Source organism: Gouania willdenowi, chromosome 14, assembly GCF_900634775.1.
Source record: "Gouania willdenowi chromosome 14, fGouWil2.1, whole genome shotgun sequence".
In the NCBI taxonomy this organism is placed as follows: Eukaryota; Metazoa; Chordata; class Actinopteri; order Blenniiformes; family Gobiesocidae; genus Gouania; species Gouania willdenowi.
In genome coordinates this window covers 29,504,879-29,518,745 of record NC_041057.1, presented here as the reverse complement: position 1 = coordinate 29,518,745, position 13,867 = coordinate 29,504,879, and the positions used below count along the sequence as shown (strand labels likewise).

General features: G+C 40.0%; 1 protein-coding gene across 1 annotated transcript; it reads right to left on the bottom strand.

Moving 5' to 3' along the window:
* Positions 1-3,742: 3,742 nt before the first annotated feature.
* rnft1 (ring finger protein, transmembrane 1) lies at positions 3,743-13,639 on the bottom strand. The gene is made up of 9 exons (XM_028467565.1): positions 13,456-13,639; positions 10,922-11,379; positions 10,756-10,832; positions 10,579-10,679; positions 9,826-9,982; positions 9,583-9,741; positions 6,681-6,746; positions 6,506-6,607; positions 3,743-4,571 (listed from the first exon to the last, which is right to left on the bottom strand). Exons 1-9 carry the CDS (start codon positions 13,479-13,481, stop codon positions 4,437-4,439), a joined length of 1,281 nt encoding a protein of 426 aa, XP_028323366.1. The 5' UTR covers positions 13,482-13,639; the 3' UTR covers positions 3,743-4,436.
* Between the last annotated feature and the right edge of the window lie 228 nt (positions 13,640-13,867).

Below are 13,867 nucleotides of genomic sequence, written 5' to 3'. Positions count from 1 at the left end.
AATTCACCCTTGGGTAGGCACTGCCTACTTTTCCTACCAGTGACATGCAGTCAGGGTTTGTTGTAAATTGTGCTATACAAATAAAGTTGAATTGAATTAACACTTGCCAGCAGAAACATATGAAATTGTCATTGGTGGTCTCGATTTGCAACGCCCTGCCTCCCTTACCCTAGTGGTCACGGCACGTCACTGCTGGTTCCAGTATGTGTGTTTGTGGGACTGGGAGGGAGTGTCTCACCACTGTCTGTCGGAGTTTAAGTGACCAACATGCTTTTGTTTGAGTGCAACAAAAGAATCCTTTATTGTGAAAGGAGAGGGAACAAGATGTATGTGTGATGTACATAAAGACGTCTGAATTAAAAACCATACATTCTAAACTGGATCTGTGTACTTCAATTAAAATCTAGATTTTGTATTTATTTTGAAGTAAACATTTAAGAAAAACAGTATATACATGTGTACAAAGGATAAATAAGAATAAACTTTGGTGTCAAACAATGGGCGTGCTGTAAAGTACTCATGTTACTGTAATTGAGTTGCTTTTATGGGTACTTGTACTTTTTTTTCTTGTATATTTCTAAATCAGTAATTTTACTTGTACTAAAGTACGTTTTAAAAGATGTAAAGTAATTCATTACATTTCTACACCCATTCATGACTGAGTAAATTGTTATTTCTTGTTTTAAAATAATCAACGGACATTGTGAAACTACAAAAAATAAAATAACCAGACAACAATCAAATGCATCACGTCATAGCCGACCAATCAGATTAAACCTAATGCACGTTGCCAAAGCTACATTGGATGCCAGTTGTTTTCTCAGTTTTAGAGTTTATAAATGTAGCTATACTTAGAGCCTATTCTAAATTGAATTAATTGGTATTTTTTTATTTTTAAAAGATTTGTACATTTTAACAGATGCGTTACAGTTGGTGCCTCTCCGCCTTCCCTTCCTCCCTCTCATCAAACACTTGATTCACATCAGTAATCAGGTGGAGAGGGAGGAGGAGATGTATAAAGAGGACCAGGAGAGAGGAGGTACAACATTAGACCAGCAGCAGACATGACTCAACACTTTGTAAGTTTGTTATTACAAAGTTATTATACTTTATTACAAAGTGTAAAGTTGGACCCTATTATAATGCAAGTCATTTTTACTGACAAAAAAGTGATTGCATTTTTGAGAGCCTAAACGTGTTCAAATTATCATGAAACTCTGAATGCATATTAGGTGTATATAGAGGGTTTTCGCCTATGTTACGTTCTGGGCAGTAACTCGGATGCGTGGCCATATTGGAGGCACTCGAGAATAAACACTGAGATGGATATATGTCTGAAACCACAGAAAAGCTCCTCAAAATGCATTATAGATGCAAAGGCATACAGGGAAGGTCTTGGTCTGCAGGTAAAAGCACGATATTTGGACAAGTTACGGTTTATTGGTGGTGCAGATCCATACGAGTTGGCTCCCTCGTCCGGAGAGTCTTCTGTCTATTGCTGTCAAGATGGGGTTTTATTTTGGAGGGCAGGCAGGAAATCTTGGCCTCCCTCCCAGCAGCCTTCTACTGCTGATTGGTCTCCAGCTGCAACTGATTAAATGCTGGGTATAAATGGGGAGGCTTTGGTTCAGGTCAGTGCTGGGACATTTATTATGGTTTCATGCCAGTAAGTGGGTTTCCCCTGCATTTGGACATTCTTACCCTCGCTCTGCCTTCCTGGACTGACCACCTGTGTACCGAATCCCTGCTTGTCTGACAATGCCTCAAGAAACAAATATTGGAATAATGCACCTGAGCTCCGCCTCCATCCCTGCATTTGGGTCTGTCAACTAGATGGTTTTAATCCTAACCGGGTCATACTTTTGATAAAGGTCAGACATTTTACATGGAATACAATGAGAAATACAGCATGTTTTAGCTCTACATTTTAACTGTGTTGCTACTGTAGCAGCCTATTAAATGTGATTATATTAAGTCAAGAATGCTACATGCAGTAGCTTGATATAAATTATATTATTATAGAAAATTAATTAAGAGCCGCTGCTATCAACAATTCACTTACCTGACAAGAAATGGTCCAAACAAATTCAGATGTTGTCCAGATTTTTGCCACGTAGATCGTTCTTTATCCACAAAGCTCCTCCTTTCCTCTGATAACTTGATATTGTTCTCCCTGATTTGTTATAACTTTTGGCAGTCTATAAAACTCCAAACCTTTTTCACTGTCTGACAAACTGTTTGATGTTCGGGATCTACTTTGTTTACCTGTTGAGTACCTGTTGAGTACAGCTGGTTCAGAACGCTGCAGTTCGGGTCTTAACCAGAACAAAGAGGTCAGAGCACATTACTCCAGTTTTAAAGTCTTTACACTGGCTCCCAGTCAGCCTCAGAATAGACTTTAAAGTTCTGCTGCTGGTGTATAAATCTGTGTATGGGTTTGGTCCAGAATACATCAGTGACATGTTAGTCAGGTATGAACCCAGCAGGTCTCTCAGATCTATGGACACAGATCAGATAGTGGAGCCCAGAGTTCACAGTAAACATGGTGATGCTGCTTTTAGTTGTTATGCTGCAAAGAAGTGGAACAAACTGCCAGCGGAGCTGAAGTCAGCATCCAATGTGAACATTTTTAAATCAAAGTTAAAGGCACTTTTTTTCTCTACTGCATATGATTGAGAGAGAGATTTTTTGTCATGTTGTTGATGTAATGATGATTTTAATTGATTTTACTGATGATTTTAAATGTTCTTATTGATTTTAAACAATTGAATGTTTTATCATGTAAAGCACATTGAGTTGCCTTGAGTATGAAATGCGCTATATAAATAAATTTGCCTTGCCTTGCCTCCAATATGGCAACTTCCGGTTTGATGACGTGCCACGAAAACCCTCTTTGGAGGGTTGGGCCAGTGTCCTAGTTTAGTTTAGTTTGGCCAGGATCTCCAGTCCCTTTTGTTTGGTTATGTTGCTACTTTTAATACCTTTATTTCTGTCCAGCGTCATATGGTGCAGACTCTCAGGCCTTTGGGGTCACATCCTAGAGGGCGCCGTAAAAAGACGCCTTTGTGGAAAATAATAAATTGTGCAAGATTTGATCTCAATCAAGTAACAGTACTTCTATAGGATTTATCAGTACTATTTACACCTAACGTGACTTCCTGTGCACTAAAACCAGGACAATGACAGAACTATATTTTCATGCTTATTTATTATTGCCAATTTAATTAGATTGAATATTTGTCATGCCCATTATTGGCCAGTTTAAACTAATTGTTCCTATGTTTTAAATTACATTAAGATGACTATATGCTATGACACAAATACTAAAAAACTTCAGAGATAAATAAATGTGGTTATCACAGATTCATAGAACAATGGACCATCATTTTACTAACTTTATGGATAGACCCCAAAAATCTCTTTCCTTTATTCCCCCTTATAGATGGTCCTGTCTCCACATGAGTGTTCTTAAGTGTTCAACCACATTCAGGTACAGTGGGGATCCCTGGTCTCTGGAACCTTTATTTTGGGGGTCACGGGCTGAAAAGGTTGAGAACCACTGGTCTAGTATGAGTTTTATTTGCAGTTCCAAACATTTGAAACCATAGTCTGATACTTTTGGCAACAAAAGTACTAAAAATGCAAGCTACCGGTAAATACACAGGTTTGTCGTTTTTAGCTAAATTTCTCGTTAATGCTTCCCATTTACTCCATAGACGTAAATAATCCAAGGACGACTGTGATTTCCAACATAAATCTTTAATAAGAGATGAATAAAAATAACTGAACCATTTTCATTCATAAAATAGATGTGTTTTGCTCTTTGGTTTTTACAAAAACAGGCTTAAGTTTGCCCCGTAGAAAAATAATTTCTCAGAGGTTTGAATGTATTCTTTTCATCAGGTGAGAAGAACAAGGAGAGAAAGTGTTGATCCGTCCATTGCATAGCAACTGTTTGTGTAGCTGTGTTTGTCGTCATCACACACGTGGTGCTAAACACAGACGAGCTGTGCTTACATTCACAAGCAAAGAACAACATGTGGCTCTTTAATCACACAACTGATCCACTGTGAGGGGGCGGAGCTTTGTGAGGGTGTGGCAGCTGGTTTATCTTTGAAATCTGTCTTTTTTAATGTAACATTAATAAGCCACACTGAAAAATACTGCTTTCATATAAATCTGCTTTGATTTCATATTTACAAGTAGAAACAACACTATTTCGTGCCTGAGAGGGAAAAAAATACTCTTTAAAATGTGAAAATCAAAACAACACAAGTGTAAAGCAAAAATGGGAAAAAGAAAAATACTAGTCGAATAGTTTAGAGGGTGAAAATAAATACAGTAAGTGAGAAATGTTCCCACAGAGCCGTACTCTGAGCAGTGTGCACCACATTAGGCCTTAAAAAGCTGTGAAGGAACAACATCTGGGAACCCTCTCAGTAAATCTGCAGGTGTGGCGACGAGGCCCCGTCCCTCCATTTGTAAACCTTCTCTGTGATGACCGTGCGACACAGCGGGCAGCTCTTCTCCCGGTTAAACCACAGAGCGATGCACTCGTCACAGAATATGTGCTGAAAAGGAGACAAGCGCGTTGTTAGAGGCACGAGCTGCGTTTTCATGACACAAATCTAAACAGTTCAATAAAAACAGGGAATAGAAACATCTGAGTTGAGAAAAAACACTGAAATCGCTTAAAAGTATCTACGCTTTCATGAGGAGGTTTTTCAGACGTTTTGATTTTGAAATGTGTAATGGAAACATTTTTTCCTCACGCGGAGGAGACCGAGACATTCCTTAGCATTGTGCTTAAAAAATATTAGTTTGGAGCGTCCGTCTTCCTGCAGAGAAATCTCACAGGATGAGATTTCACGAGTGTTACGAGGCTCCAAAACAGCCTTCAACGGAAACACGTTTAAAGCACAAATGGAGCCGAGCATAGGGCCATATAAAATCATTTTATTTTTGTCCTAATTCTGTGTTTTACACTTTTTAAAAAAAAAAAAATTCTGTTGTATATAATTATAAATAATGAGTAAACTACAATTAAAAGGAAGATATAAGTTGTAGTGACATGGATTATTCTGACTGTTCCTTTTTAATTATTTATTTGTCATAAATATAAGAACAGCATTAACGTCACCCACCCTCAGAGATCAATGGTTTACTGAATCTGATCAGGTATATTGATTAAGTTTTGATCAACCTAATTTAAAAGATCCTGATGACATCATTCCAGACCATAATGATAAAACAAAAACAAATGGACACAAGGATGCGTCAGTTATTTCTCCACTAGGGGCCAGAATATTTAACAGTATCAGAAGTTATTATTAAACTGTGATGTTTCAGACTCTACAATCTCTGGTATCGATGGTCTCGTCCACAACAACAGAACAACTTTATCTACAGATCTTCTGTAGCTCTGATGAGATGTTTAAACGCTCTGAGCAGGTGAAGCTGATCATGTTTTCATGGAGCGCTGCAGCGCTTGATGAGAAAAGAGCTGAGCTTCACAGACGCAATAAAGTTAAAGGTGCAGTCCGTAACTCTTATAAAAGTGACTTTTTGTCATATTTGCTAAAGCTGTCACTATGTAAGGACAGCTTTACATCAAACTAGTAGTTTGTGGATTGGCACCGGCAGACCCCCGCGACCCTGTTGAACGGGAATAAGCGGGTATGAAGATGGATGGATGGATAGTAGTTTGTGTGAAAAAAAACAGGCTCATTGAGTCCCGCCCCCTGCTGCTCCTGCAGCCTTTGTCAGATTGCTAGAATGCACCAAGAAAAAAGAACCAATCAGAGCCAGGATTGTTTTTGATGGACTGTCTGACAGCTGTTGCTCACTGCCCCCGCCCCTTTCTGCTGTGGCCAAAACACAGCAATGCTCATAGCAAGGTAGTGCCTGGAGCACCATCTTTTTTACAGTGTGTGGTCTGGAGGAGTAGAAGATGGAATTGGTGACTTTTCTGCTTGAAAGGTAATTACTGCTGCTTGATTTACATTATATTTGATTTGTAATTGTTACACTAGAACTCTGCGGTGCGTGTGCGTTTGTTCATGTGTGCACATAGAGAGAGAGAAGCGCTGCAGTAATATGCTTTTAACGGTGTATGTTATGTTACTGTGATGTTGCTGTCGGGCTAACATTAGCTTGTTAGCTCCTCTGAGGCAGGGACTTTGGAAAGTTTGGAGGCAGGGCAAGAGAGCAGTGGGGAGGGAGGGATCTGAAAGTTACGGACTGCACTTTTCAGTGGTGGCTCTGTATTTAGGAATGAGTGTTGAGTTGCGTAGCTTTTTGGCAGTTTAGATGGTGTTTGAAGCAAAGAGGACGGTGGGGGGGGCGGCCGGTGCACCTAAAGAGCGGTCCTGGAAAACATTCTGTGAATTCCAGCGTTTAACAATGGATTTCATTTTCATTGGTTGATTCCCTCCGTGATTCCGTTAACGTAAAAATTATAGGGCCCTACTAGCGCAGTGCAGGGTGTGTGTGTGTGTGTGTGTACCTGACAGATTAAAGCTCGAGGCTCCCTGTAGTCTCCCTGACAGATGGGACACACGTCTCCTGCCTCGCTGCACTGGCTCCTGGTCGCTGGCATTCCTACGGCCTGAGAAACACAGAAATAACTTAAGAAAACAACTGAGAATGAGTCGAGAGTGAGTGTGGAGCTCAGGACTCACCTCGCCTGTTAGCAACAGCCTCACAGCTTTCAATAGCGATGTGCCCTGGGTGTACAAACCTAAAAGCTGAAACACACACACACACACACACACACTTTAAATACATTCATTCACACTTTCTTGGAAGAAATTGAGCACCCATTTATGAAAGAAAAATCATGATGAAATAAACAACTTGGTGCTAATTGAAGGTTCAACCTGACATCACTTGAGTCAGATCAGTCAATTATGAAAAGATTTTTTTTTTTCCTTTTCTCAAATTTAGAAAAACAGGGATATTTTTCAAAACTGATCCAGAATCTGAATATGTATCCTGGGCGATATGAAACAAACGTATATCTTTTTATTTTTCTCAAAATGTCAATATACAATATAATTCTTGATGTTTTTAACTCACAATCTTACCATATAGATAATTCTGGGTTAAATTTGCTGATACAAAAGGCATATTCATTAACAAACAGCTGCACAATATGTGCCACTTTTGGCTTTTTTTTTTCCTGTACGGGACAGCATGTGTGAGTGAGTTCTGTAGTGTGGCTTGTTCTGGGTTAGGAAGCACTCAGAAATCCATCTGAGCGAAGGATAAAACAAGCATTACAATAAAAAATAAGCTATAAAATAAGAATCTATTATTATAAGAGGTTGTTGTGGGTGGTTAAAATAGTAGGGAGAGCCTGTGTGGGATGTGATTCAGGGAGGGACTGTTGCTGATTAATCACAGGTGTAGCGCATTGTTATTATTCACACCAGCTTTACATCTTGCAGAAGAGCTGCTGGAGTGAGACGACTGACACCAAAAGTACACAGCGTGTGTGTAAGAAGTGGCAAAGCCTTTGAAACTCTACTTCCCAGTGTGCTGGTGTCTCTAGACCCCTACCTGTTATAGGTATTGTTATTTTATTTATCGCCAAAACAGAAATCACAGGACTAATCCAGATCCCCCCAAAATGTAATATACATTTGAGCACCCATGTAATCACCCATGTAAGGACTATCTTTGGTTAACGTTTCATCCAAATTTGTTACATACTTTTGAAATAATCCTGCTCACAAAATGAATAAATAACATTATTCATTAAATTAATGAATAAACAATCAATTTCAAGCATACAGTATATACATTATAATCATCAAAATAAACATTCAAAGTGAGATGGGCTCAAAAATCAACATGACAATTATTTCTTTATACAATATTGACGGATAGGGTAAACACCTGAGTTTAATTTCCAATTAAAGACTATTGGATCAACAGTTGCTGCTCATATTAGTCCTATACTGTACATCCTGTAAAGCTTTCCTATGTGATCTTTCTTTCAGAATTGACCTGTTGTTGATCCAGCAGCACTTTGGTACATGTTTGACTCATGTTACGTTGTCTATAGAGGAAACATCCTGTTACACAGAAGACAAACTGGATTTCCCTTTAGAAACATGTCACTTTAAAACCAACACGTACATTAAAGTTCCTCCGGTTTCCCATAATAGGAAAACCTCTCTTCTGCTTCTCTTTGCTCCTACCCTCCACCTCATCTGCCCCAGCTGCTTGTTTTGTCTGCTGTCCAGTGGATCTAGTAGATTATCTGTATTCATCCAAAAACTGAAATTATGGAAATGGTCAGCTGGTCACTTAATGCTATTGATCACATTTTCTCAATGAGAAGACGAGGTCGAGGTGAGCCTGCGTGTTCTGATGAAACGTTTGCAGCCGGATACAAGATGGATTCCTGGGATAGACAGGAAGTTGTGTGCCTGACTTTAATCTCCGTGGACGATATTTACATGATTGGAATCATGATAGTAGGGATGCTGTTGATTAGAGCTGGCGGCTATCTGATCTATGGTAAAGTCTGTATTATGTTGGCAGCTGTTTTGGGAAGGCTGCCAGTCATCTCTGAAGGATGAAGCGGGGCACTGAACTCTCAGACTATCACGATGAACAAACTCAAAAGTAAGCAAGAGGCTACTCTGGAGCGTTTGCATGGAATTGAATCGATCTCAGAGAGGATGGAGAGGATGTCTTGGCCAATTGCTGTTTGATCCCACACAATTGGATTTACTGAGACCAGAGACTTCAAGGCTACTGAAAGAGCGTTGGCTTGAAACAAAAACAAATTGTTTTCAACGTTTGGCCTTCCCCCCACACGCCGCCAATGTTGTCTAAATCTCACCATGGATGCTTACAGATCTGACGGTTTTTCTTAAAATTACATTTCGTGCTCAGCACTTTTATTACATAATTGACCAGTTTTTACATTACAATTCGGGTCTTTTTGCATTTCAGACTAACAAATTCTGAAAAGGAAATTAGGTAAATATTCAAAGTGAAATTTGGAGGCTTTAGGAATGACAGGACTTCTTTGAGTTCACTCTGGCGGAACGAGCCCTGGTAACACGCCCCGCCCAATTCTACCAACGTTAGTACAAAACCATGATATATTTCAGCTCAAATATCTAAACATACTCTATTTAAAAATTAAGAAAAGCAGGCTTCTCAGCTTTCCTTCATGACGTAACTGCTAATCACAAAGAGAGACCCGCAGCTGTCAATCATCGTCATATGACGTCAAATCCTGTTTTTCAACCTCAAATAACGTATTAAAAACAAACTTCACAGATTGAAAAATATGCACTTGAACATAATGTAGGGTGATAATAACTAATGATCACAGCAGAGTTTAGGTTTGGAAACAAATTGTGATGAGTATTTTAACTAGTTTGACCCACATCCCATCCGTTATCATTGAGGAGGCGGGGCTTATGACCTATACTGTAGCCAGTCAGCAGGGGGAGCTCTAAAAATAAAAGCTTCACTCAACCAGGGAGCTTGTCCCGTCCATTTTTTTTACAGTCCAAACAGTGTACAGGAAGTGTCTATAAGTTGGTGGACGTGAATCACCTTCAGGATGAGGTAGAGCAGAGCCAGTAGAACACCCACGGTGAACCCAGGGGTGCCCTCACTCTCCTGCTGAGACACCAGGTACCCAAACCACAGAGGAAGAGGAGCTGTAGCCTGGTGCACCTGACCCAGCTCCTCCGTCAGCATCAGCCATCGCCCCTGGAGACGGTCAGTGGATCAGATCCTTCATTACACACTGGTATAAAGTACCCACAGCACTGAAAAGGAACTGAGCAGTGTTACCTGGCTCCTGTAGTTCACCAGGGACGAGGGCAGCAGCAGTAGAATAAGGCACTTAATCCCCATAAAGAGAAACTTTATAATAAAATTAGTGATGCCCACTGCCCACAGAGTCTCCCAGAAGCCCAGCAGCTCAATACCTGGGCTGAGGAAGATCAGGCTGCAGGAAAAAGAAAGACAAACGTTCTTAGATTAGTCACAGATGGACCCATAACTAACACCTACTAGTTAAACTAATGTATTATTACAGCCATGTATTACATGCACACATAGAAAGGCTGGGGAAATATGTTAACCTTGTATATACAGTATAGTGATATTTTGGTGATGATTAAATATTGATATGCCTTTATGTGTGCAGATGTGGTCATAGATCAATTCTACATGTAGTGTAGTGAACCTTCATGTGCACTCACTTTTGTTTTTTCTTTTAGAACTGTGACAAGGGTTGCAAAGGGCAACAACATTTCAATATAAAATTTACATGGAAATAACTATCATATGCAATCCATTCAAAATATTTAGCTTTGGGACTCTATTAAAAAAATGTATCTAATGTAATTACTTAACCTCGATTAACCTCAATTAATCGCCTAACAATACTTGACATGAGAAGCAATGTTTTTCAATTTAAATGGATTTTGGTATACGACTGAATCACACACAACAATAATTTAGCTTTTTTGTAAACTTTCTGTTGTTGTTGTGTGTGTGTGTGTGTGTGTGTGGGGGGGGGGGGGGGGTGTTTTGCCTCACCAACGATAAAGTGCTTCAGTGAGAAAGGTGTAATAAAGCAGGAGGCTGGTGCTGATCAGGAACACTAGGAGCCACACACACTGTAGCTTGGAGTGACGATCCTAAAGGAAAAGAGAAGCATCATCATCATCATCAGTGACAGAGTCTTCATCACTCCTGCTTTAGATCTCCACGTACCTGAAGAAACACTTGAGTTTGGATGCTTTTATTCACATATAAAAAAGTTGTAAAGAGGCCGACGCCCACAGCTAACCCTGGTGAAAGAAGATGGAGAGAAATGATCAGAGGGTTCTGTGTTGAGTGGAGCAGAATGTGAGCCTCCCTCCATAGTCCGACTCCTTACCCAGAGTGTGCTGGACCACCAGCTTGGAGCACAGTATGATGAGGAAAGGCAGACTCTTCTGCAGCCAGCGGAACACGCAGCGCAGCTCGGACAGCGAGGTGCCACTGGGTTCCCCGGAGTCCGGGTCGGGCGGGTCCGATTCAGCTTCTGTGGCGGAGTGTTGGTGGTGGTGCATTCGGTGATTTCCATGTGAATGACCGTGGGAGCTGATCCTGGATCGCCTGGGTGCTGCAGCTCCACCTGAATCCCCTGGAGCGTTGCTCATGTGCAGCCGCACGTCGCTACTCGCTGCTGGGACAGTGGCAGCAGTGGCCGCGGGGACGGCCGGGGTCCTCGTCACTAGCTCTGGTTGCAGGTTGAGGGATAAACCGTTTCCTGCATGATTCTCCTGCTCACAGGAGGTGGGCTGCATCACAGCTGGAGATTTCCCAAGTTTTACTGCTCGTCTGAAGTCGCTCCTGCAGCACAGAGCAAAGAAAAGAACCTTAAAACCATTGACTTATTATACTGTATACTATAGAGGTGGAATTCTTTAGGCAACATGATTTAATCCGATTAAGATTATTGAAACTGTAATTTAATTATCAATCAATTATCAATGCGTACATGCTCATTTTCACAGCATTTCTTTGTTTCTCACTGTGACTACTGATGAATAGCAAAAACATAGCATTTGTCCTCAGACACAAGAAACACATTGAAACATTTTACCTTTTATTAAACGACCAGAGGATAGCTGTAAACTCTTCAGTTAGAACTAGAGCTGAGTAAAAAAGAATTTTTAATTGATCCAAAATCAATTCATAGGAGCTGAAAATGATTTTTTATTTTCATTTTTACTCTAACCCCACTAGTCTCACGCTATAGTCTGGCGTTGGCAACGTCGACTATTGGGCCTGCTCAATGCGAGAGTGCATTCAGTGCAAACATGGTGGATGCAGATGAAGCTCCACTTGGTAAGTCGTCCCAATTTAAGTCAGAAGTTTGGAACAATCTTGTTAATATCAAGTAAAATTTGAAAGACCAATACAGAATCTAAATCGTGTGGGTGCGTGGCCCTTTAACTGCGAATTAATGCCCTAGTCGCTCGACCAGTGTGCGAAACCGGAGCAGATCGACTATAAACTGTATACCGTTTTTAGTGATGGGCAAAATAAACGTTGCAGCTGTTGAATTAAACTGGAGACCCATGTCATATTCAATGACTGCTGTGAAGAAACTACAAGAGAGTTGGAGAGGAAGCTGCATAGGCTGACCACAGTGGACGTACATGAAGCCTTCACTAGCATTAGCATTAGCATCAAATACATATTTATTGACTGTGGCATTGCAAAACCTGCTGTTGCTTATAATCCGTATTCACAGGTGCACAGCGGAGGTGGCCCATACACATGCACACGCGCTTCTGTGTCCACCACCGCCCTGAAACGGACAGAAGTCTCCAGTATGAAAGCAAAAGTAAACGGGAGCGCATTGCGCACACGCACACACACACACTCCCCACTTTCAGAGCCGGTAGACTGGGGAAGAAGTCCGGTGCTCCGCTCCAACCGAATTACATTTTTGCCGTTTGCTCATAGGTTTCCACCTTTGTGCACAAATGAGAGTGAAATATAGCCGTGTGATGTAAAGCAAATAACTCTTCGACGAGACGGATAAAACAATGCAATGGGAGCATCTACAGAAAGTTTCCTCATGACAATGACGTCAATGATAAAGATATTACAGCCAATCCAATTAATTGCATAAAATGCAAAATATCGGTTGATCCGATATAGCCGATCAGATCGGTGTAAAGCCTAGTCAAAACCATAATAATCGGAATCAAATCAATTCAGGAAATTGGCCATGATACCCAGCTCTAATTAGAACTGATGGTAAAGTGCCAACGTAGCATTATCCTTTCTTCTTACATATACAATATATATATATATATTTTATAATAAAGTAAACAGCATTTCAACACAAAAGAATGACCAAAACTAACTCGAAAAATTCAAAAGATAACTAATTAAAATGTGCAAAAACACCGAAACATATACAACACACAAAACGAACCAAAAACACACTTATCAGATCAAATTATTTCTTCTTTCCTGTATTAATGCTCAGATTGGTCTTAATTCTGAATGCTAACAATATTGTTAATAATGTGGCCCTCGGATCAGACAAACTTATTTTTGTCGCTACTGTTGTAAAAGTTGCATTCTGTTCTAGAATATAATTTACCATCTACATAATCTAAAATAATTTCTCCCATAATAATACAGGAACCATAATAATTAGAACATTATTATAAATGTAACTCACATAAATACTTTCGTTTGTGAGAACTGCTGTGAGTAAATCCTTCATAGTGTTTAGTCCTAGATGAGCAAATTAATCCCTGTCACAGCCTCTATATGGTTTATAACGCCTTAAGTCAAACCTGTCAAACTGTTTCATGGTATTATTATTATTTTTTTTATCTTACTAGACAGATATATATATATATATGTTAGCATTAGCAGCTAACGGACATAGCTTGTGCTCACCTGTCATTCTGCACCCGGAGCTTCATGATAAGCTCTGAGTCTCCATGAAGTACCAAATGTGAGCTTTCAAACTTAACCGAAAACAAACTAAAAGATGATATAAAGACGAGCTGCTTGCTTCTCAGGCTAAATAACAGGAAGCTGGTTTAGACATCATGAACATGACGTAGCAGGCCGCTCTTCTTCTCTGGTTTAGCAAACAATACATGTGCTTTGGTCGCCCTCTCGTGGCTAGTTTTAGAAGTACGACCATATCGCAGTGTTTTTCACAATAGAAGACTACATGATAAAATCTCATCATCTATTATTAGATATAATTTGCTGCCAGGAAGTAATTGAAGAGGCTGAACAAAATCTGGACCTGTCCTTATTTCATTTTTTTTTTTTTTTTAATTAAAAATAAAATAATTCA